The following is a 24,091-nucleotide window of genomic DNA, read 5'->3' as shown; positions in this document are numbered from 1 at the left end:
TTTTGAGCTTCTAGAACCAAACACAGATGTACAGCATGAATTGATGTGACAGTACGTTGTGATCCAGGGGCAGATCACTGTTTCTTTCCAATACATTGATTTTCCAATTGCTGTGTGCCAGCATGTCCGTAAATTTTTCTGTGTGTGCAGCAGCTTTGCTATTTGTTTTTAGCTGATCTCTAAAATCACGTTCAGGTATATTAATGGTGTTTTCTCTTAGCTTTGACTTGGTTTGTTTGTTTTGGAGAATGACACAAGAAACTTTCAAAGAGAAGTCTGCACAGTATCCTGATGAGTTCAAATTAACTTGAGGCTTCACCCCAACCGTGCTGTTAAAACTTTTAAAAACTTGTTTGCTAATGGTATTTTTGTGGCTGTATATCTGATGGTTTTAGCCTACTCTGGTAATGTGATGCTGGATGTTCCTTGTGGCAAACCTTGTGGCGAGGTTAAAATTGCTCAAGCCCAATTAGGGATGACTTTAACATACCATGCATCTTCACAGAGTGATTCTTGGCTTTCTCCCAGGATTGAGATGGATTCAGGGTAGACGTGGGTCCAGATCAGTCAAATATTGCACTGGATCAGTTGCTGTTTCTCTGGGGAGACAGGGCGGTTGGGGAGGCTTGTTCCAAATTCATGAGGACTAGAATTTTTCATAGCTGATGGGTTGTACCCAGTGTTGACCCATGGGAATGAATGGACATGACTATATTATGTCCATTCATTTCATTAGTTCTTCTTTGAGTGGGACTTAGTTTTATGCAACATAAATTCTCTTATGTAATCTAGGCTTTTTGCAGTTGTTATTTGGATTTGCTTCAGAAGTACCGTGAGTGAAAGTATTTCATTTTGGAGCATTTAATATTCATATTTTTCCTGTTAACATGGTTATTGTGTTACTAGACCAAAACAACCTATTCCAGCATGTTTTGGACATCCGCAGCATGACAGTCACCTCCTCCCTCTTGTTGTGTTTGAGCTCAGTCAGCTCCTGGTATTCAAAGGTAGACTGTCTCTGTCCATGAGAGTTCCATTCAGCTTTTGTGGCTCACATCCATTTTATTTTCATTCTATTATGTTTGTAAATAATGGGTCTATCCTCTATGCCAGGAGTCACCAACATGGTGCCCTCCGGCTGCTGTAGCTTCCATCATCCCTGACCATGGTCACACTGGCTGAGGCTGATGGGAGTTTGAATCCAGCAACAGCTGGAGGGCATTGCATTGGCTGACCTTGCTCTGTGCAATTGTATCATCCATTTAAGAGTCCCATTTCAATTAGTGGCCATCACCTCATCCTCTGGTATGAACCTTTAGGGTTCCTCCAGAACTACAACAGTGGTTGTGGGACATACAGTGGTGCCCCGCAAGACGAATGCCTCGCAAGACGAAAAACTCGCTAGACGAAAGAGTTTTCCGTTTTTTGAGTCGTTCCGCAAGACGAATTTCCCTATGGGCTTGCTTCGCAAGACGAAACGTCTCGCGAGTTCTTGCGAGTTTGTTTCCTTTTTCTTTAAGCCGCTAAGCCGTTAATAGCCGCTAAGCCGCTAATAGCCGTGCTTCGCAAGACGAAAAAACCACAAGACGAAGAGACTCGTGGAACGGATTAATTTCGTCTTGCGAGGCAGCACTGTATTAACCTTTGACATAAAGCCATATTTGCAATTGCCACAGAGTGGGAGGTGAAACCAGTCATGTTTGTGTATGTTGCATCCTTGTGAACCTTTGACATACTTCAGCATTATACCTGATGTTCCTCAGAATCTCAAGCCTTTTTAACAAGCTGATAAATATTTTCCCTGCCTCAACTCAGGGAATATTGTCTCCTGTTCCTTCTAATTCTAAGCCAGGTGTCCCACCCTTTGAGGCATGGCTCCTCTGGATAGGGCCTTTGCAGTGGTGGCAGCATCCAGAATTTCAAATGCCTTCCTGGCATGTTTTTCTTGGTGCCTGTTTTGTTAGCTTTTTTGGCAACAGTTTAAAACGTATTGTCCAAGCATTTGGCATTTTAAAAAAAGATAAAACAAATTGTTATCAAAGTTTTCCAAGAATGATAGCACGACCACTAATAGGATAGTTTATATTCAGCTAAGTTTTATTTAGAGTAGACCCATTAAAATTAATGGACTCATGTTAGATGTGTTTATTAATTTCAGTGGCTCTGCTCCTTCGTAACATTTAACATTGGATACAAGTTGTACAAGTAAAGGAAGATGCGTGTAGAAGAGAGTGTGTGTTTCTGGTCCATGGAAGCATGTGGAATGTTTATAACTTTGTAATTATGACATAGGTAGAAAATAATTAAATTTCAGTTTTACAGCTAGTATACTTTGTATTTGTCTCCTTTGGGTATAGCACTCTAGTCAATGCATATAAGAAACAAGAGCAAGCTAGGATACTAAAATGGAGGGGTTCCTTGAGTTATTTTAAAAACTTCTCATGGATTATTTGACATGCTGTTGTTGGGTAGTTGTTGCCTTCTTGCTACGTTAACATTTTATTGCTTTGGTTTGTATGGCACGTTAAGCCAACCAATGCTTAGTGCCAAACCATGGCTTAGTGCAGCCACTCCCCTTCTTCCTGAGCATTTTGCCTCCGTGCTGAGCTAAACCATGGCCTGGTTTAGTGTAACACTTGAACCCAGGCTTGCGATTTAACTCTCTCTTAGTGACATAGAGACATACTGAGGCCGTTGGTCTGTCCAGCTCAGTACACTGACAGGCAGCGACTCTAAATCCTTTCAGGCAGAAGTCTCTCCCATCTCCACCTGGAAATGCTAGGGATTGAACATGGGACCTTCTGCTCTCAAAGCAAGATATTCTGCCAATGAGATACAACCTTTCCCCAAATAGAAGGTTAACCACAAGCTGTAGCCAAGGCAAGGAGGGCTCACACAGTTATCCTCTTCTGTTTTATCTTCACCTTGTGAGGCTGAGAGATAGTGACTTGCCCAAAGTAAGCCAGTAAGCTTCATAGCTGATCAGGGATTTGAACTGACTTCTTCCTGGTCCTAGTTTTGACTCTTTAACCTCTATACCACACCAGCATATTCTAAGACAGGATTTGGGTCAGGATCCTTTTAAACTGTTGTGTCTATTTATGCTTCATATCTACTTGGAAGAATCAAATGCTGCATACATCAGTTCCAATTCAGTGCTAGGAAGCAAAAAAGGGATATTTGAAAGGCCCAATGTAATGGAGTCTATAAATGGCAGTAGGCCAGTTATTAGAACAGTTGAGCCGTTGGGCTGAAATGTGGACAGATAGAAAGCATTTTTGGCCCTGATTCCATAGTAATATTTCAAATGCTCAGTTTTGTGCATACAGGCATTCCTCTGGGCATGTTACTCGTTCTCAGCCTCTGTTCTGCCATCTGTAAAATGGGAAGTTATTGGAGGCCCTTGCAGGTTAAAAAGAACAAGAAGCTAAGGGAATAGGATTAAGCACCTAATGCTAAAACAAACAAAAACCCAAATGAAAGAAAGTTATGTGAACATAGAAAGGGGTAGAGATAGGAGCATAGAAAGCTGCCTTATAACAAGCCAGATCATTAGTCCAATCTAGCTCAGTACTGTCAACACTGACCGGCAGCAGCCCTGCAGGGTTTCATGCATGAGTACTTCACAACCTTTGCCTGCAAAACATGCACTCTACTACTGAGCTCTGGCCCTTTCGCATATGTTGTCCCTGTCCTCAAGGGCTTGTTTACCTTGAAAAGATAAAGCCACCTTTCAGATGCTCAGATCCCACTCCCTCCTCTTGACCTAGCTGGTTGGAAGTACAATCTCCTTGGACCACCAGTAGTTCACTCAAACCACTGCCAGGTGGTGTCTGTTAGCTTTGCTAATGCCCCCCCCCAAAAAAAAAATACGGATCGGGCCAAGGATCTCATCTACTGCTCTGCCTCCATGATTGACCAGCCAGATACTCCAGGGGATGCTCATAAGCAGAGCAAGATGGAGGTGGCAGCTTCCTGTTCTTTGCCCTCAGCATCCCATAATCAGCAGTATATGCCCGGAACAGAGAGGCATGAGGAGCAATGCTGATGGCTTCACTCATTCCTCTCCATATCACCCCACACCCTTGAGGCAGTTGCTCGCTGTCTAAATTGTGAAGGAAGGGTGGTGGGTATTTTTGCGTTTAAATAAGAAAATAGTTGTGATGCAGGTTGCATCAGAGAGACATGGGCTTTGGTCCTCGACCAGGATGCCCTTTCACAAGTTGCCCCCCCCCAGCCATCTCAATCTGTGAAACGGAAGTATGAGTATAACTTATGTTCCTATCCTTCCAAGCCTTCAGTGCCAAGAGCAATATCCAAAGAGCCTACATCCCAAAGTTGCTATGAAGGTGACCTTTAGCTTTAAAAACAAAACAAATGCACATACAGAATTTGGTGCTGATCTTTGAAAGTGAAATCCATTTAGCAATATCCACAGTAGGAAGTGTGAAAGAATTAAGAGAGGAGGAAAACAATTCAGGCAGGCTTCCACAACTTGATCGCATTCACACCCTACATTCAAAGCACTATGATAACACTTCAAGCAGGCATGGCTTCCCCCAAAGCTGTCTCCTGGGAGCTGTAGTTTGTTAAGGTTGCTGAGAGTTGTCAGGAGACCCCTATTCCTCTTCCAGAGCTATAATTCCCAGAGTTCCCTGGGAAAGGGATTGATGGTTAAACCGCTGCGAGAGGGGAACAGTGGTCTCCGAACAATTCTCAGCACCCTTGACAAACTGCAGATCGTTCTTTGTGGGAAACCAAGACTGCTTAAAGTGATATCACAGTGCTTAAAAATGTAGGGTGTGAATGTGTCCTATGTATTTGGTCTACAACTCCTATCAGCTCCAGCCTGCGTGGGTGGTGGTGTACAGAATGTCTGGAAGACATGAGCTTGGGGCAGCTGCCCTGTACTGAGCCCACCTTTTAGTCCATCTGTTCCAGGAACCACAGGCAGGTTGAGGCCTCCATAGCTCTGCTTGAGCAGGAGATGCCATGGACAGAACCCAGAAACCCTCCATACATAGAGCATGTGCTCTAACATCGACCAGCTGAGCCTAACGGCTTAGTCCCAAGGCTTTCGGGGGAGCCCTTTGGTTATTTCTGTAGCTTCTGTTACACAAAGAGTTTTAGCCATTTGCCAGCCTTGTTGAGTAGGCTGGAGACGATCACTTGCTCATGACCGTGAAGATGAGTCAGTCTCCAGCAGCACACAGGAGCAAGCTGCTCCATGGTCATGAAACCGCATAAAGGTTTTGCCAAAGCTCTACAAACTGGGAAGGGTTTTAGGAACTCTGTACATTATTCAGGTGGTGGTGGGATTTAGTGGATAGAATTGCCAAAGTCAGAGGTGCAGGAGACTCTTTTCTTTCTCCTTTAAAACATACTGTGCTTGAAGTTGCCCCTTTTACTAATGTGTTGGGTGCCTGTCCCAATGTCCCCGTACAAGGTGGGGATCTGGAGGACGTGCTGTAGCTCAGTGGCAGAGCAACTGCTTTGCATGCAGAAGGTTCAGTCCCCAACATTTCCATTTTAGGCTGGGGAAGAGCTCTGCCTGGAACCCCGGAGAGCTGCTGCCAGCCAGTGTAGACAATGCTGAGCTAGATGGAACATTGGTCTGACTCAGTATAGGGCAGCTTCCTATGCTCCTATTTGAGCTCCTGCAAGGGAAATATAACCTAATTGTCCAGCCCTCCTATCAGTCTTACTTTCTTCTCTCTCCCACTTGCCAGGACCCCCACGTTGATTCCCACCTTGCTTTGAAGCCAGAAAGGGCAGTTCTCTTGTCTCGTAGCCAACACCCCCCACCCCCCACTTATCTGCCTGAGGATTAGAGGGCTCCGGTGCACCCTGGGATGGGGTGGGGTGGGTGGCGGTGGGGGGAAGAGTCCCTTCCTTTTTGATATTCATTTGCAGGCCTCCAGTTCCTTTCTGTCCAGTCCCTGTTTATTCAAGAGACTACAGCGTTTCCATGGCAACAGGTTACTTTTCAAAGGGGGAACATCTTGTCATTATATTTAATCCGCTGCAGCTGAAGAGGGACTGAAATATTAAGTTGTTGTTGCTATGGATACCACTTTTGTTACATTGCTTTCCTTTGGTGTCAGATTTCATACACTGCGCTGGCTCCTTTGCTCCTCTCATCATCCTCACCCCCTCCTTACCCGCTTCCAACCTTATCCCTTCCCCACCCCCACCCCCAATCTCATGGAATAAACAGCCCAACACTCCCTCCCCCATTATTGTTTCATTTACTCATTGACCTTAACCTAATTTTTTTTAATCAACTGTGTCTTTTTATCCTTGTGTGTGCGCACGCAAGGGTAGATGCATACTTCTTTCAAAGTTTTGAGTACCCCAGAAGCTTCCCTCGATAAAAAAAACCCTATGCTTCTTAACTGCATCCTTCCTTTTCTCATATTTAAACAGAGCTAGGAGGGAGGGATGTGCAGAGTAAAGGAGGGCAAAATCCGAAGTGATCCAGGCAATATCTGGAGGCAGCAGTGTTGGAGATTTGTAGGTTGAGATGTGTGGTGTTTTGGGTTTTTTTTTAAAATGCCTCTGGCAGTTAGCTGATCTTCCTGCTCCTTCTCGATGCTTGTATGTGTGTGCCTATAGATAGTAAAATAAAAACCTCTGCAAAGTGACAATCTGCACTTGTCCAGAGAAGCAGTATATGGAACGAGGACCACTCCACAGTAGCCAAGCAGGCGATGACGCAGCCTTTGAAAACCTTGGGAAAAGCGGGTGGAGATGCTGATCCACTGAAGCTATCCTAATAAGTGATCCAGCCTTTGCCAACTCTGGTGTCCTCCAGATGTTTAGGACTGGAACTCCCATCACCCCCTAGCCCAGCACAGGCTGGTGAGAGTTGGAGTCCAGGAAAAGATCTGAGGGCAACAGATTCGCATAGAATGATGGCTCTGTGATGATGGAATTTATGCATCTGGCCATGCATGGGCTGCATCAGACCAAAGGTCCATCTGGTCTAGTCGCTTGCTCCTCGCAGTGGTCTACCCAGATGCCTCTGGCAAACCCTCAGCCCAGGCTATGAAGGCAAGAGCTCTCTTGCACAGTTGCTTCCCAGCAATTTGCATTCAGTAGCATGCAGAACCAGGACGACTAGGAAGCACTGCTTGACTTGACTTCTGTGAATTTGTCTTCAATCCTATTTAAAGCTGGCCAAGCCTGCAGCCCGTTGCTAGATCTCGCAGCATAGAATGCCATCAATTAGCTATGCACTCCGAGAGGAAGTACAATCTTTTAAGCCTGTCCTGGATCTTAAGTCTTTACCCCAGGGATGTGATGCCTGGGTGCATGCCCTCCCCAGGTGTTTGTTGGATTCCCGCTCCCATTAGCCCTGGGCCTCAGGGATGATGGGAGTTGTAGTCCTGTAATATCTTTTTAGGGCCATAGGTTTCCCACCTCTCTCCATCATGTGTCCCCCATCCCCACCTCAGTCTCTCCTCATCCACACTGAAAAGCCCCTGTCTGTCATTTATAACCTTCCCTCTTGGGGAGCCACAAGGATGGGCTGCTCAACACACAGAAATACCCTTTAGGACAGGGTGGTCCAACACGCTGCCCCACGACCGCATGCGGCAACTTTTGACGCCCCCACCCTACCCCACCCCTTGCACACATGCAACAAGGCAATGTGTGGCTCACTTAGTATGAGAAGTTGGACTGCCTTGCTATAGAGTCTCCTTGTGTATGTGGAGGGTTTGCTCCAGAAATGTGCAGGAGCCGTCTCTGTGTTGGGATATAGCCTCTTATACCAGGGCAGGGTTTCTCAAACTTCTGAGTTCATTGATACCCCCCTCATAAGTTGTCAAGGCCCCAGCCCAAATTCTTAGGTGTATAAATGAAATCAAGTCAAGGAATATCAAAATATATGTCAGCATTTAATCATCACCAATCAGCTGCCATTGCTAAGAATTGTAAAGCATAAAAAGTGCGGGAGAGGATTCTCTTGTATCATGGAATCATCTTATTAACTACAAAGGCTCCTCATTGGCAAGGGAGGTGCACCCTGTACATGCCCACACTTTTTATTTCCGAGACTTATTGTTTTGTAATTCCAAAAAAATATTTGCGGCATCCCTTGTAAACGTCTTTTCCACCTCAGACTTTTTTTTTAACCCCCTTTCAACCCCTAGGTCTTTTTTCACCCCACGTGCAGTCCCATCGACCTGGGGTGCTTGTGTGTCAATATCAACCCTGTGGTAGGGGTTTGGATGCATCTTTTGAAAAGAGTTGAGCAGCAGCAGAGCTTCTGTCTGAATCTGCTGAGCCTGGGGGCCAGAACGCAGCCCCGGCTGCCTGCCTGCCTGCCTCTTTCTGTTCAGAGTGTTCTTATGAAGACCACACAGCGTCTTTTTTGCTATACCTCTTTCTGGGCAGGGAGCCATTGTACAGAAAGGTGTTGGAATAAAGGGATGGGTTTAGCGGCTTGTTTTTCTCACTATAAACCCAACTGTGGGAATAAAAAGAGCTGGGATTGCAGAAAAGATTACACAGAGCCGCCTGTATTTTGCAACTCGGCGAGCATTGATTCCTATTCATGCATTTCCCCTCCCTTTACATAATAAAAGTGCGCTTCATCTTTCCTTGTCTCACTGTGAATTCCATAGAGGGAGAAGACAATACAGTGGCATATTCCAGCTGCAGGATGTTACTGGTTTGAAATAGATTCTATGTATGCAGTGAGCATCTAGGCATGTTGTAACATGCACACACGTCCTTAAGAGGAAAATTAGGTCAGATAAATTCAGGTTGACCTTCAAAGTTCATATGATTATGTATGGTTGGCTAGGGTTTCTTCAGGCTGGTATTTAACCACTAGCCTTGTGGCCACTGGCAATCGGGAATTGCATGTAGGCGAATAAAGGTGATGTTGCAGGTAGGACCGAGCACTCCATCTTTCCCAGCATCAAACCCAAGCACTCTGCTCCTCCACTGGCAGCCCACAGCAATCTAGAGGATCTTTCTTTTCTTTTGTAGGTTGCTAACTTTTATTCACCTGCCTGAATGTCATCTCCTTCTCCTACATCACCTTCTACATATATGTATTAAGGCAATGTATGCAAAATAATAATAAAAAGCTTTAAAAAGTTAAAAACAGGAGAGAACATAATAGCAAGTTAATTAAAAACAAATAAAAGGAGACACCCATGGCAGAGACCTGTTCGTTCAGCTGGGGAAGCCTCCTAGAACAAAAATGCCTCCAGTTGTTCTGGAAAATATCTCGACGGAGATGCTGTTCCACAGAACAGGGCAGCCACACTAAAAGCCCTACTCTGAGTTACTGCAGAGCAGGTTTTTGAGACCTTTGGAACTCACAGGAGAAGCTTGACCACAGTGCCCTACTGGGTGTATAAGGGACAAAGCTGTCTCTCAGGTAACCTGCTCTTGGCCCAGGGGTCTGCAACCTTTTTCAGCTGTGGGCCAGTCCGCCATCCCTCAGACCATGTGGTGGGCTGGACTATATTTTTTTTTTGGGGGGATGAACGAATTCCTATGCCCCACATATAACCCGGAGATGCATTTTAAATAAAAGTGCACATTCTACTCATGTAAAAACACCAGGCAGGCCCCACAAATAACCCAGAGATGCATTTTAAATAAAAGGACACATTCTACTCACGTAAAAACATACTGATTCCTGGACTGTCTGTGGACTGGATTGAGAAGGCGATTGGGCCAGATCCGGCCCACAGGCCTTAGGTTGCCTACCTCTGCTCTTGACTATAAGTTTCCGCACAGCTGATTCCAGGGACCTGTTTTAGAGAATGTTGGTTCATGGCTAATCGATCAGCAAAGCATTGATTGAAAGCGATTCTTTTCCTCAGCTGGAGAGGTCCTCAGAGCGACTGACATATCAGCTGAAAGCAACGTGGTTCCTGCTCTCAGGCTTTGCAGTGTATAAAGACATGATACAAAAGGAAAAAAGGATTTGGGGGAGAGTAGAGGAAAACAAGCAAACTTGGGCAGCAGATTCTTAATGTTACAAGATTCTTAAAATAAGCAGATGGAAGCAGGCTGCTCAGAGATCAGTAACAATTATTTGTGGGCCCCTGAGAAATAGCTTTCCACCCCAACCTACCTAGATGTAGCTGTAATAAACCTGGAAGTTGCTGGCCTTTCATATTGGGCCTCAAAGTCTTCCGGGGGAAGCAAACCTTCTTGGCATAAGTAGCAATGCATGTAAGCATTGAGGTGTGGAAAATGCTTTCTTTAAAACCTCCTTTGACCCAGAGCTGGTGTTATGGATGATGTGCCAGATGGGTGGCAGGGAGACCTGTGTTCAAATCAGTACTCAGCCACAAAGCTCACTACGTATGGCTTGAGTCCGTTCCATGGTATTCTGTTGATTTACTGGGTTGTTGCATGCTATTCTGAGCTTTGGAGGAAAAGTGTGGGATAAATTCACGCTAAGTAAATAAAACCTTAAAAGGTAAAGGGGACTGCTGACCATTAGGTCCAGTTGTGGCCGACTCTGGGGTTGCGGCGCTCATCTTGCTTTATTGGCCGAGGGAGCTGGCGTACAGCTTCCGGGTCATGTGGCCAGCATGACTAAGCCGCTTCTGGTGAATCAGAGCAGCGCACGGAAACGCCGTTTACCTTCCCGCCAGAGTGGTACCTATTTATCTACTTGCACTTTGATGTGCTTTTGAACTGCTAGGTTGGCAGGAGCAGGGACCGAGCAACGGGAGCTCACCCCGTCGCGGGGATTCGAACCACCAACCTTCTGATCGACAAGTCCTAGGCTCTGTGGTTTAACCCACAGCACCACCCGCGTCCCAAATAAAACCTTAGCTTTCATTTAATTAAAAAAGAAATGTTATTGTACTTCTTTTGGAAAGGAAAATGTAAAGGAAAACACTTACTGCCAAAGATGCTGCCTCCCAACCATAAGAGTATAAATGTTTGTAGCTGGCACCCACGCTGTTGGCATTTTCCCCAAAATAAAGGTTGACAGCTTAGCACTAAGCTTAGTTAGCAAAGGTCCAACCCTCAGGAAATTTATTTCAGGGCCACAGAGTTAAAAAAGAAAAGAAAAGAAAGCAGCAGCAGGCCTCGCAGTGCCAAAGCTGAGAGCAAAACCCTAAAATCCCTAGTCTTGCAAGTTAAGGTGTCCAAGAAATCTTTAGCCCACGGCTTTCCTAGGTGTGCCTCTTAGATGTTAGTGGTGAGTCCCATGCTGAGCAAAGGAGCCAGGAGGGCCCAATGGGCTGAGAACTGCTGCTGGAGGCCAGAATTGGAGTTAAAATAGAGTGGCATTCTCTGCATGCAGCTAGATGGCAGCCTCTTGCTGGAGACGTCCTTTGGATGAAACATTGAACAAACAAAGGTGGGGGCGGAATCAGATCCCTTTTGCCACCACAATTTCCGCCCCCCGTGCTTTTTGGGCACTGACATTTCAGATTGGGCACGCACGTTCTCTGGCTTCACCCTAGGGTGCCTTTCTGAAATGAACAACGCAACCAGGATTGGTGTGGGGGGGGGGTGCTGGGGAAGGTTCTTGATTCATGCAAGCTGTAAGCAGACACAGCCTCGGTTTCTTTTTAAAAGGCTTTTTCCATTAGGCGAAGGCTGAACAGGGAGCAGCTGAGGCACCATGTCACCGTGTGTCATTCTTCACATTTTGCAAAGTGTTGCTTCCCATGCTGTTGCTGATCAAATGACTTGGTTTTAACATTGTTTTTGGTTTTGGGGTGCACCAAGTTTCCATCTTAAAATTCCATTGTTAGCAGATGGGGAAAATAGCCCCCAGAGCCAACTTTACGAACCTGCTGCCCTCCAGATGTCCTGAACTTAAAGCTCTTCTCCCCACCCCAGCCCACCTGTTCTGGTCTGGGATGATGGGAGTTATAGTCCAAATAGCAAAGATTGCTCTGGAGTCTTGCTGGAGGCTGGAGGGATTTTTCCCTGCACCGTTTTGAAATGGCATTAAAGACTAACCAGACATTCTGTGGTTTTATTCCCAGTTGTGCTCTCAAAGCAGTGGCTGTACATGCTCACCCAGTACAGGGAGGGTGTGCGTTGCACCACTTGGTTCCCCTTACTCACTGGTGGTTCTGTATCTTTCCATTGCAGGCGGTTGAACAGCACACAGGGTGAAATCCGGGTTGGGCCTAGTCATCAGGTAAGACTTCCTTACATAATGGGAACATCAAGTGACTGAACTGTCTCTTTCTGGCCACCTGTGATCTTCAACTCTCAAGGTGTCATCCACGTCCCCCTAAGTGTGCTGCGGTTGAAGAGGGAGGTTGACGCCACCTGTCAGGATGCTCACAGATCTTTGTGTTCGAAGTGCATCTTGATCCAGGGCCGCCCAGGCGTTCTGTGACACTGCATCAGTTAAGGGTCTACAACCCTTCTGCCCATACAGACCAACAGTGACCATTGGCCCACAAACATTTATTTATTTGAAAATATTTCTATATCATCCGCACACACAAACACTCTATCAAGGCAGTGAACACTGTAAGAGCTATTACTCATCCTAGCTGCCTGTGCCTTGAGCCCACTAGAAAGCACAGAATGGTCTTGGGAGGGGAAGGGTCTTCCCTCACTTGTGTTGAAAGCAGCCGCTCAGTCACTGACAGGCCCGTGTGTGACTAAGAGAATGAGTTCTGGACCCGGAGGCCCCTGGCTCAAATGTCACCTCTGCTATGAATTCACTAGGCTCACATCTGCTCATCAGTCCACCCCACCCAGTGAACCATAGGAACAGTAGCTCTCAGAGAGGTATTATTTCCAGCACCCTTAAAAAAAAAAAAAGTTCCCAGGATTCTTTGTGGAAAGCCATGTGCTTTAAATGTGTGGTGCGGATAGCATCTAGTTGTCCATAAGCAAACCACGAAGGTTCAGACATCCCCTCTGTTGCCATGTGGTGATAATACTACTGACCCACCTTGTAAGGTTGTTGCATGAACACCCAAACGCATTATATAAGTGCCAAGTGGTATTTATCATGTCACCGTTTCCCCTCTTTTACCACTAGTCTCTTCAAATCCTGTAGCATCCCCTGGAGGCAAGCAGCCTTTTTGTTTCCTTTTCCTTTCTTCAAAAAAAGCAGCCCTGCAGGGCTTAGGTTGTTGCGTGCTCTGCACAGTAAGCCTTCTGGGACTCGCTCCCTTGAGTGCCTTATTTGAAAGCTTCCTTGCCGAGCAGAATAATCCCTTCTCTCAGTGTAAAACGGCTTAATTTTTATTAAATAGCATTTTGAATGAGGGCCTCGAGGGTGCGTGCCAAGGTACCCTTTTCCCATCTGTATATGCTGCTGTACTACTTTGGACACCTCTCAGGTTGGAATCTTGACTTTCTCACACTTTGCTTCTCAGTCCCATTAAGGGCAGGATTGGAGAGACCACTTTGGTGCATCTCTCTCTCTTTCTCTCTCTCTCTCTTTCTCCTGTGTTTTATGTGTGTGGGAGAGTTTTAAATGCTCATAATGCCACAGACTATGCTGCAGGATGATCAAGTATATCCCTGAGGTGTTGCTGAAATTTGTAGGAAAATTCCTGCCCAAATAAGGTTGTTTAAAATTGTAATCTGTTCCATTCTGCTCATGGGCAGTAAAGTGTGATGAAGTGTCCTGGGGACTGCCAGAGCTCTCCAGCTGTGGATGTGCAGGTGTGTCCATGCAAAAAGATAATACAGGTTTAACTACCTTTAGCCACCTGTTAGCCAGATGTTAGGAAGCTGCCTTACAAACATTTCAGACAATTCAGCCTTCTAGCTCAGGGATAGCTGACTTCAACGGTTGGTGACTTTCTTGGGCAAGGAGAGGTATTGCCTATCATGCCTGTCACCTGACCCTTTATAACTAGAAATTGAACAAGGTACCTTCCGCATGCAGACACTCCACCACTCAGCTGTGGTCCCTCCCAAATTCCAGGATAATTGTACATAAAAAGAGACCTGGTATGGTGTAGTAGAGTGTTGGACTCAGACCTGGGAGCCCAGAGTTCTAGTCCCTGCTCAGCCATAAAGCTCACTGGGTAGTCTTGGGCCAGTCACTGTCTCTTGGCCTAACCTACCTCACAGGGATGTTATGAGGATAAAATGGAAAAGTGGGAGAACTGTTTACACCTTCTTGAGCTCCTAGAAGGAAAGGTTTGGTATAAATGTAATAAATAGGTCAAAACTGATACATTGGGGCTCTTTGGATGGTATTCAGCTAACCTATTCCATCAATGCAAGGATTTTTCCTTGCACAATGGCACTCCCTCCCACTCCCCAAATCTGCTCCAGAGAACTGGAAAACTGGGACAGATTTAGGATAATACAGAGGGGAGGAAGGAGACAGGGAAGAATGTTCTGTTGCAGAAGCAGAAATTATTGTGCTGAAAGAAAATTCACTTAGCCCAACATTGGTTTCCGCCCTGTATATAACAACCAAACAAACCCAGCAGTCTAGCAGAAATTGCCTTATTTCTGAATATAGATACCTCATATAATCTACAGGATGATTTCATTTTGGGAGGTGGCATATCAGACACATTCACATAGGATGGGGTCTGTCAGCATCCATTAGCCATGATAGCTACATGGAGACTCCATATTCAGAAGCAGTATATCTTTTAATCCTAGTTGCTGGGGGGAAGCAAAGAAAAGGGCGCAGGAGGGCTGCTGCCTTCATTCCTTGCTTGGGGTCCTCTCGGAGGCATCTGGTTGGCCACTGTTGTAAACAAATGCTGGATTAGATGGACCTTTGGCCTGATCCAGGTGGGCTACTTTTATATTTGTGTGACGAGGACCTTGAACCCAACCCCTTGATTTAAACAGAGTTGGTTGCATTTTTGGACTGTCCTAAGCTGTTGCATTATAAAGCTGGCTTGGAAATAATTCACTCACCTATGGCAAGTTAATTATCGACTCCACGTGACTAGGCAGGAAAGTTTTTCAAACATTAGCTTCCTGTTTTCAGGAATAATTTTTATAGAAAGGTAGGCTAGTATTTTGTGTGTTTTTGTGTGCTGAGGCAGGGGAGACTAATAACTTTTGGTAGACTGACTTGGAAGACTGCTCTAAAGGGATACTTCCATTGTGAGAGTGTTGCTTTTCCACATTGACCACTACAGATGAAGGAGGACTGGTTTTCTGTGCTTCACCTCCTCCTTTTACTGGGTATTCTTGGGGTGCCTTCACAGCTTCTTGTTCTGCTGGCACTATTTCAGGAAGGTAGATAAATGTGTCAATGTTCAGGTCCATTTTTGGCCTTTGCAGGCATACATTAAAGCGTCTGAGCACGCCCATTTGCTTCCAATCCCTCTTGATGCAAGTTACAGCCACTTTATAACATACCAGTGGTGGAGTTTGATGCATCATTTTCTTTCCTCTGGAGAAAAAGACCAGAGGAAAATACAAGTGGAGTGCTAGAATGTCTTCCGAACCTGTGGCATGTAATTACTGGTTAGATGTATCTATATGTATCTATATCTATATAAAATACAGCCTTTCAGATGTGCTTTGCATTGTAACCATGAGAGGTAATTACAGGCTTGAAAAGCTTTTTACTGTCTTGCAACCGTTGCTGTCAATGATCAAGGCTGCTAATTGAATCCTGCAGCAAGCGCACAGTGTGCCTTCATGCCACAGCACATTCTCACACTCTGGAAATGCCTGTGGGGTCAAGTTGGGGGGGGGGGTCCCGATATCTCCAGGTCCAAGATGCAGTGAATGTAGGGATATGAGCAGGGCCAGATTTAGGTTTGATGAGGCCCTAAGCTACTGAAGGTAATGGGGCCCTTTATATGTCCAGCTGTCCTTTGTCAACAACAAATTGTCACTGTTTTTTGTGTTGAATATATGCTATATATATTTTATATATATATTATGGACCTAGTAGGTATCTAAAGCCATTTGCAAATAACAAATAGGAGCCTACACAACACAAAACACTGTTGCTGTATGTAGGTTTTATTTTATTTGTTGTTTATCTTATATTTTGGAAATGTACATCCAGTTTTTTCCCTTTACATTTTTTGGGGGCCCCCAAGAGAGTGGGGCCTTAAGCTATAGCTTGTTTAGCTTATATGTAAATCTAGCACTGGATATGGGATTGCAGGGGTCAAGACAGAGGAAGAGGATATTTTTGGCAAATCACTATAGGTCTCCAAGGAGGCTATGTAATTCAGCTTCACCTTTGCTATAGGAGGTAGCGATCAAGCAAATGACCTGCCTCTTCCTCAGCTGTGAAATGGGCATGGTCGAAAGGGTGGGAAACAAGCACAATGCCCCATTCCAAAAACACACACAAAAGCCACCTTCATTTGGTCACCTAGAGGCTGTTTTTCACACTAGGGATGAGTACTTTACCTGTCTATTTCTTCTTGCTTTATAAAATGTTTGGTAGAGCTCGGAAATACAATCCAGTGTCTCTGCATGTGTGCTAACAAACATCCTCTTGCTTCTGCCTCTTGAATTTTTTCCCCTCAAGGCCAAACTCCCAGAGCTGCAGCCGTTCCCTTCCGGAGACAGTGACACAGTGACGCAGCACGAGGAGCTTGTGTGGATGCCTGGGGTCAATGACTGCGACCTGCTCATGTACCTGAGGGCGGCACGGTAACGTGAAGCAAACACATCTCCCTCGTCCCTGCAGTGGGGAGTTGCTGCTTCGGGCAGCAGCATCCTGCTCAGAGATTGAGGTCTAAATTCCTGCATGCACAAAGGATTCCACATCTTGCACTTGGGATAAATCTCCCAATCTTGTGGTGTAGTATAAATTTTAATTTGCTCAGCTGCAACTCTTGCAAAAACTGAGCGCTGTTGTCAGCAGACTTTTAGAAGCATAGGGATGTGCCTTATTCTGAGTCAGGCCGTTGGTCCATCTAGCTCAGAATTATCCACATTTGCTGTCAGGGAGTCTCTCACAGCCCTACCAGGAGATGATGGGGATTGCAGCTGGAACCTTCTCCATGCCCAGGCAGTTGCTCTCCCAATGCGTTACAGTTTTTCTTTTCTTTTTTGTATACTCTTCTTGTGTTTTTTAGGCAAACAAAATAACAGTTCTTTTTCTGTCCTTTCAAGGAGCATGGCAGCTTTTGCAGGGATGTGCGACGGAGGATCCACGGAAGACGGGTGTGTCGCAGCCTCCCGCGATGACACTACTCTCAATGCACTCAACACAGTAAGTCTCCTGCTGTCGTGCCATTAACTTTGCACTAATCTTGAAATAGTTTGCTGTCTCTCCTTCTCCCTCCCCCCCATCAACTTTGGGTTACTCCATGGGTCTTTGGTCATCTTAAGGCCCACCCCTCTTGCCTTCCAAAACATGAGAATCATCTTTCTGGTTTGCCTTTCCATCTTTGAATGGTGGGTCATGGGATTGGCTGTATACAGCAGCATATTGTCTACTCTACCCCAATCTGGTGCCCTCCAGCTGCAGCTGATGGGAATTGTAGTGCAAAACAGCTGAAAGTTGGGACTTGAAAAGTGGGACTTGAACCCAAAGCCACAAGCTAAAGGTACTTCTTATGACTAAACACACTGTGCGCCTGTAGTTTTGGGCTTTTATTGGACTTTATGTTGTTGTTCCTTTTTAGGCACAACACAATGCATTGACCTCAGTTTCCCTGTGATTTTGCACTTACATTTCCTTAGCTCTCACTTGGGATGGGATGCCATCTGCTTCTGTGAGTTTTCCAGCTTTTAGCTTGCTCCATCACTTCTCACATAGAAGCTGTGATTTCTGCAGGAAGACCCGCTAACCACCAAAGAGCTTTGTGAATTCAACTTTTTACCATGGCCTCAGCTACAGCACCACAGAGACTGGGTGTTCATATCCTAACTTCTCCCTGCTACCAACTCCTTTTCTAATTACATTTCTAATCCCATTGCAGTCTGGAAGCTTGATGTTGCTTGTGCAGGAATCGTCTTTATTACTTCCATTGGTGGGCCATTTAGTAGCCACAGCTTTTGGTAGGGAAAATCCAAATACATAAATATGTGGATTCACCTGTGCAATTAACATGGTGCACTAGTGAAAGCCAGGGCAAGGGCTCCCACTAGTGGAACAGGGCTCTCCTCCCCCAGCTCACTTTTAATAGCATTCACTTAATGTGTTTCCTTTCCTACTGATCTCACTGTTGACAATTCTACCACCACACCCTGTATACAACTTGTGTACACCACCACTCTGTGATGACTCAGGATAAGACTAAATTCATCTGATAAAGTGGACTCCAGTCCATAAAAGCTCATTACATTTGTTTGTCTTTAAGATCCTCAATGCTGTTCAATAACATAGCTACCTTCCTGGAAACAGAACAACTGTAGAATTAAACCTGTTTCGTTTTAAAGAAACAATTATAAATATAAAAACACTATAAAAGAACAACAGTGCATGCATAAAAACACTTCAAGTCCAATACCAGTACCAACTGGGTAAAGATTTTAGAAGGCTTATTGAATTTATTTTTATTTAGAGCATTAGAACCTTGCCTTTCAGCCAAAAAGGCTCCCAGGGTGGCTTACATACAATCAGTTAAAACAGTCTGTACCCACAGGAATACAAACTTGAGGGGGAAAACATGACACACAAGGGTAAATCGCTGTTCTTATAATGACCAGGAGACACAGCTCAGGGGGCAGGAGGTGAGTGATGAAGCTGGGCCTCCAGCAGAGCTGATGAAATGAGCCCTGCTGCCTATCTCAGACTGTAGAGAAGGCTCCAGCTTGATAACGCAACCAAAGGGCGTTCCAAAAAAAATATTGCCATATTGCAGATGGGGTAGCTGAGATTGAGAAGAGCCAGCAAAAGTACCCTGCCATACGGCAGGGTGAAGCAACTTTATTGAAGTGGTACTGTAGCTTGGGAGGGCAGGGAATGCATCAAGACCTGAAGTGTTCAGCAAGGAGGGGTGCAGCTTGGACTCTTCTCCAGGCAGCAAAGTGTCTTGTGCCAGTGTTGATGTGCAGAGAGGAGCATTTTCCCTGAAGCTCATTTTAGTGACTTAGGTAAGAGAGTTGACTTGGAGGTTTTGTGGTTCACAAGCCAGACACGCTACCTCTGTGCTGACGTTTTCAACGACAGGTAGCCACAGTGCATAATTCTCTTCCACATAAATAATATAGAGCACCACTTTCTAGCTTGCTTGCTGGATTCGTCTGCTGTAGATTTGTGAGAAGCACAGTAGGGGCCCAGCAGTGTCTGTGCATCACAATGGTAGTTACTGAATATCACCAGAGCTGAGCAGGTATTGAGATCTGAGTGGTAATCTAGATGGTGGCCCCTGCAAGGCCCAAATAAGAGCAGGAGATTTGTGGAATACCTTCGTTTGGTTTTTTTAAAGAGAAAATAGCAGCACAGCAAGTTTTGGTAACACTGGCAGGATTTTTAGAGCTGGTTTTTTGCAGCTGAATTCAGCCTGAATTTTGCTTTTGATAAATTTCTGCAGCAGTATCAAGTTTACCTTTCCCACTGGAGGCTGAACTCCTTTTTTATTATTGTGTGCGTGTACTATAAAAACAAAATAGACAAGTCATCTGTAAAAGGATTATGAAAAATGAAAAGCGGGTGTAGATAGATAGTAATGAAAACAACAACCAGTACTTCAAATAATTTTTTTTGTATCTTTATTGTGATTTATGCAAAAATTGTTCAATTCAGTTGTGTACTTTTTGATGTCTTGTTTACTGTTTATGACTAATTTTGCTATGTTTGTAGCAGTGTAAGTTTTTTAATACGTTGTGAGTCTCCTTTGAGCATGGCTTTAACTTTAGAAAGGCGTCGTAGAAATAGAATGGTTGACGGATGGTTGAAAGCAATATTTGAAATGCCTGGCTACTTAAGTGGCATTTTAGACTGCTCCACGGGCTTTTCAGCATAAATGATTGTTCAAGAGATGCCTGGAAGTCAAAAGTGAGTGTACCTGCCATATCACCACTTGGAAGAGTGTCCCACGGCAAAGGGACAGTGGTACTAAATGCCGGACTTCTGGTGAAGGCCAGTAAGGCCTCTCTGACATTGGGGGGGGGGGCAACAAACAGTGAATGAGGTGGACTATAAGGGTTCAGTTGGTCCTTGTCCCAGAAGGATATGGGCAGCCAGGGCAGATGTTTTAGCAGGTGTCACATACAATCAGCTGCTATCAGCAGTCTAGCCACAGCATTCTGCACCCGCTTATATGCAGTCTTGGTCCCTTTTCTACTTTATGGAATAGCTGTAAGGGACAGAAGATGACATCACTTGCTAGGAGATGCTCCAGGCCACAGGGCTACGATTAGTACTAACACTAGCCATGATTCAGGAGGATTATGTGTGTTACTTGCCCCTACATTGCTTGGCTTTCCTGGGCTCAGAGCTGAGCAGGTCTGGGGTGGCGCTTGGCAAAGCCCGACAGCAACGAGGCAACCCTTTGCTGGCTTGGCCCGCCTTCCACCTTCCTTTCCTCTTTGTGGGTTGAGGATCAGTCCTCGTGAGTCACTGGCAAGCGGCTCATGTTGTACCAAGGGGGTGTGCTCCTGCGCCTTCAGAAATGATAATATGCAGCCCCAAAGATTAATGGTAAAAAATTGATATGCTCTATGATTTCTTATTATGGAAATGCAATAAACTTCAGAGCAGCACTTCACATAAATCAGTCCTGACAAGCTTCTTTGCTAGTGTTTTATTTATGTAATAACAGGGTGCTGTAACCCTCAGTATGATTTATTGTTAATTACACCCGATAGAAATGAAGAGCAGGGGAAGTTTTCGCTGTGCAGCGTTTATATTATCTAGTCGAACAACTCCTTCCAGTGATTATTTGCTTAATAGCATGGGTAAATTTTTCCAGCTTTTTTATATTTTATTCCTTCTGTGGCTCAGGCTTTGATGGGCGCCCCCCCCAAAAAAAACTGGTTTCATTTTAATGCTTTTCGCAGCAAATCAAGTGGGACAGAAATTGTTTGTTCTGGTAATTATCAGCCCCCTTTTGTGCTCAGTGCTTCCCATCAAGGTGGAAGGCAGGTTAATGAATGAGGTGTGTGGCTGACTGGGGGCCAAACAAGACACGACACTGCAATTAGCAATTGTATGAATGACTTCTTCTTGTTTTGAGTGTTAATAGTGAACAAGAGGGACCTCAATCAGTACTGTGGTGTTGTGGGGCAGAACAACAGGGATGCTGGATTAAAACCCCCACCCCCAGTCAAGGTCCCAATCTGAATCCCCCACCCCCATTTACTCTGTTATTTAGTTATTTATTGTATGAAATGGGAGTGGAGAATTTCTGGCCTGTGCACTGATCTTGGCACACCAAGGAGTCAAATTGGCCCAAACCTGCTAATCAGATTCTGCATTGGCTGTGTGCATCAGGTCCCTACAGTGGACTGGTGCACACAGGCAAAGCCGCAGGATTTTACCCTCACTTACCAGCTGATGAGCAGCGGAGGGGGGTGTTAAATCCTGCTCAGTATGGCTGCAACTGCTGGGAGATGTATAATTTCCTTTCCCGTTCTACAAAGGCAGCTTAACATTTTAGAAGTAAACCTATAAACAGTGAGCCCACCATACAAGAACATAAAAGTTCAGCATGATTAATTAATCAATCACCACATTAAGCAGAAACGCTTGTTGAAAAAGGACAGGGGAGCCAACTTGGGCCCCAGGTTATGGGTGCCCAGGGTGCGTGATGTAACGACATCACGTTGTAATGTGACAGCAGGACATCATGCATGCCCCCCAGCCTTGGAACCTGGCTTCTGGAAGCACCGGAAGTCTGGTTTGGAGGTCTCGGAAGCCCTTGGACACTATCTCCAAGGCCTCGTAGATGCTTTCTGGGGCCTCTCCAGTTCTTGGAAAGCATCTTCAAGGCCTCAGAGATGCTGTTTGAGGCCTCACAAGACCTTGGAAGTTGCTTGGGGGCCCTGCTTTGTGGGTGCTCAGGCACTCGGAGCCCCCCCCCCCATACTTGGCGTTCCTGGCGGATAAAGTAGTCTCTTGGGTCAAGGAGTTCCACCTATGGGGCACCATCTCTCTTCCTCTCCTATAGCCTGATGGGGGTAGGTTGGGGCAGGAAACACACCCTTCAGGTGTGCCCATTCCTTCCTTACTGGGGGTTATACTGGGGGGTTTCCTACTGGGGGTTATAGCAACTGTATACCAGGTTAGACTATGAGTCCATCAAGCTCAGTATTGTCTAGTGCCCTGACAGGCATTGGCCTCAGAGCAGTGTTAGAAACTGAGATATGAAAGCTAGGAGCTAAATGGCACCTTAATCCTAGGTTATGGGCACCGCAATGGAGTGTCTAGATGCACTTTTTTAATAACAAGAATACAAAGCTATGTACAAAGCTAATTTTTTTAATAACAAGAACACATAGCTGAGGGTCTCTTCTCCAGTCTTCAGAGAGTAGCTGGAAGTGGGGAGGCAGAAAAGGGTCCTCCTTTCCTTCCAAACTGCAGTTTTAATCTGAAATTTTAGGCTCGGTCCTGCGCCCAGAGTTCAGACACTGCTCACATTAGTGAAATTCCCTGTCGCAAAACGTGCCTAGAACAATGGGAGTTTTGAATGCTGCCCCAGAGTCTGTGACTGAGAAAGATAGGTCCCATCTCATGCCACCTGCTCTTTTAAAACTGAAAGTGCCTCGTGGATTGAACCTGGTAACCTGCAATGCAGCGGAGGCTGATCCATTAGGGCAAGTGGGGCACTGCCCCACCAACCTCATTCTGCCCACTGCCAGCCCCCCACCTGCCTACCATCTTACTTTCAACCAGTCCAAGGTGGTAGGACAACCTGCCAGCTTCCTCCTCCTCAGTCTCCATGTTGCCCCTTGTAGAACCCAACAGGGAGGAGGAGCATGGCGATCAAGCTATAATAAGTTGGCTCCATCTGCCATTGCCTCTGGCACCCCATGCTGTTGGGCTCCCTTGCCTTCTGCCCCACCAGTCCCAGTGGGCGACAGCCCCCACTGATGCAAAGCACATACTCTACAGCTGAGCTGTGGTCTCCAAAGGGCAGGTGTCTTCGCTGAAGTCTCATCCTCTGTCCTTAAAAAAAAGAGAGAGAGCCTGTGAGGACTATTGCAGCCAGTTACTTGATTTCCCTCCTCAGCTTTCGTGTGTGTTGCATACATCTTTTAAAAAGTAGTCTGAACAGGCAGAAAGAGAGCATTAAGATTCCCCTCAAAGAGCATCAAAGGCAGAATTGACATTGAGTCTGTCTTTAATAGCTCACAGATCAGCAGACATAAAAGAACAGATTAACAAGAACACCAGAAAACATGCAGACATCTTGGTAAGAGCAGGGTTTTTCTCTCTCTCTCTCTCTCTCTCTCTCTCTCTCTCTGTCTCATTATCTCTCAGTGCTCGGAGGGTTAATCTCAAATGCACATGGATTCATTTCTCCCAACCCACCCCTCCCACCCATCTAAATCTTGAAGAAGTCTTTCCTTCTCACCCCTTTCTCCTTAATATATGGGAGCCTTGTACATCACTTCCTTAATTAAAATTCAGAAGCTGAAAGCTCACATTTTATAGCTGCATCTCTGTGTAATTCTACCTCGTAATTTTAATACATATTGTTGCTTCAGATGTTCTTTCCCGCCCTCTCCCTCCCTCCAGTGTGTGTGCTTCTAAAGTCAATACAGCTTTACTCCAAATCATAATACAAGCATTTTGAATGGATTACTCAAAGAGCAGGTGCTGGTGATGCCATCCTAACTCTCCCTTTTTTATATGTACAGTGGTACCTTGGGTTACAAACACTTTAGGTTACAAACTCCGCTAACCCGGAAGTAATTGCTCTGGGTTGCGAACTTTGCCCCAGGATGAGAACAGAAATCGTACGCCGGAGGCTCCATTAGCAAAAGTGAGCCTTAGGTTAAGAATGGTTTTGGGTTAAGAACAGAACTCTGGAATGAATTAAGTTCATAACCCGAGGTACCACTGTATTGTAACACTGCAACACACAGGGGAGTGGGGCGGGACTGAGCTTCAGCTCATGTTTACCCCTGGAACTGCGGTAGCCGGGCCTATGGCTTCTTGAGCTATATAAAATAATAAACATATTCCACACTTCAGTATGTTCATTGAGCTGTGTGTTGCGGGGAGTGGATTCACAATGACAACAGTTTTGATTTTTTTAAAAAAAAATTTATT

General features: G+C 45.4%; 1 protein-coding gene across 19 annotated transcripts in view; it reads left to right on the top strand.

Annotated features, from left to right (window-relative positions):
- RERE (arginine-glutamic acid dipeptide repeats) overlaps positions 1-24,091 on the top strand; it is a 357,369-nt gene that overhangs the window by 209,776 nt on the left and 123,502 nt on the right. For all 19 annotated transcript variants that reach the window (XM_081201368.1, XM_081201373.1, XM_081201372.1 and 16 more), the window contains 3 exons: positions 12,097-12,145; positions 16,448-16,572; positions 17,038-17,137. In XM_081201368.1, coding sequence (XP_081057494.1) covers positions 12,097-12,145; positions 16,448-16,572; positions 17,038-17,137 — 274 coding nt within the window. The remainder of the gene's footprint in view (positions 1-12,096; positions 12,146-16,447; positions 16,573-17,037; positions 17,138-24,091) is intronic.

This window comes from Podarcis bocagei (assembly GCF_964188305.1).
Source record: "Podarcis bocagei genome assembly, chromosome: 7".
Lineage (NCBI taxonomy): Eukaryota > Metazoa > Chordata > Lepidosauria > Squamata > Lacertidae > Podarcis > Podarcis bocagei.
This window is presented reverse-complemented; position numbering and strand designations above follow the sequence as displayed.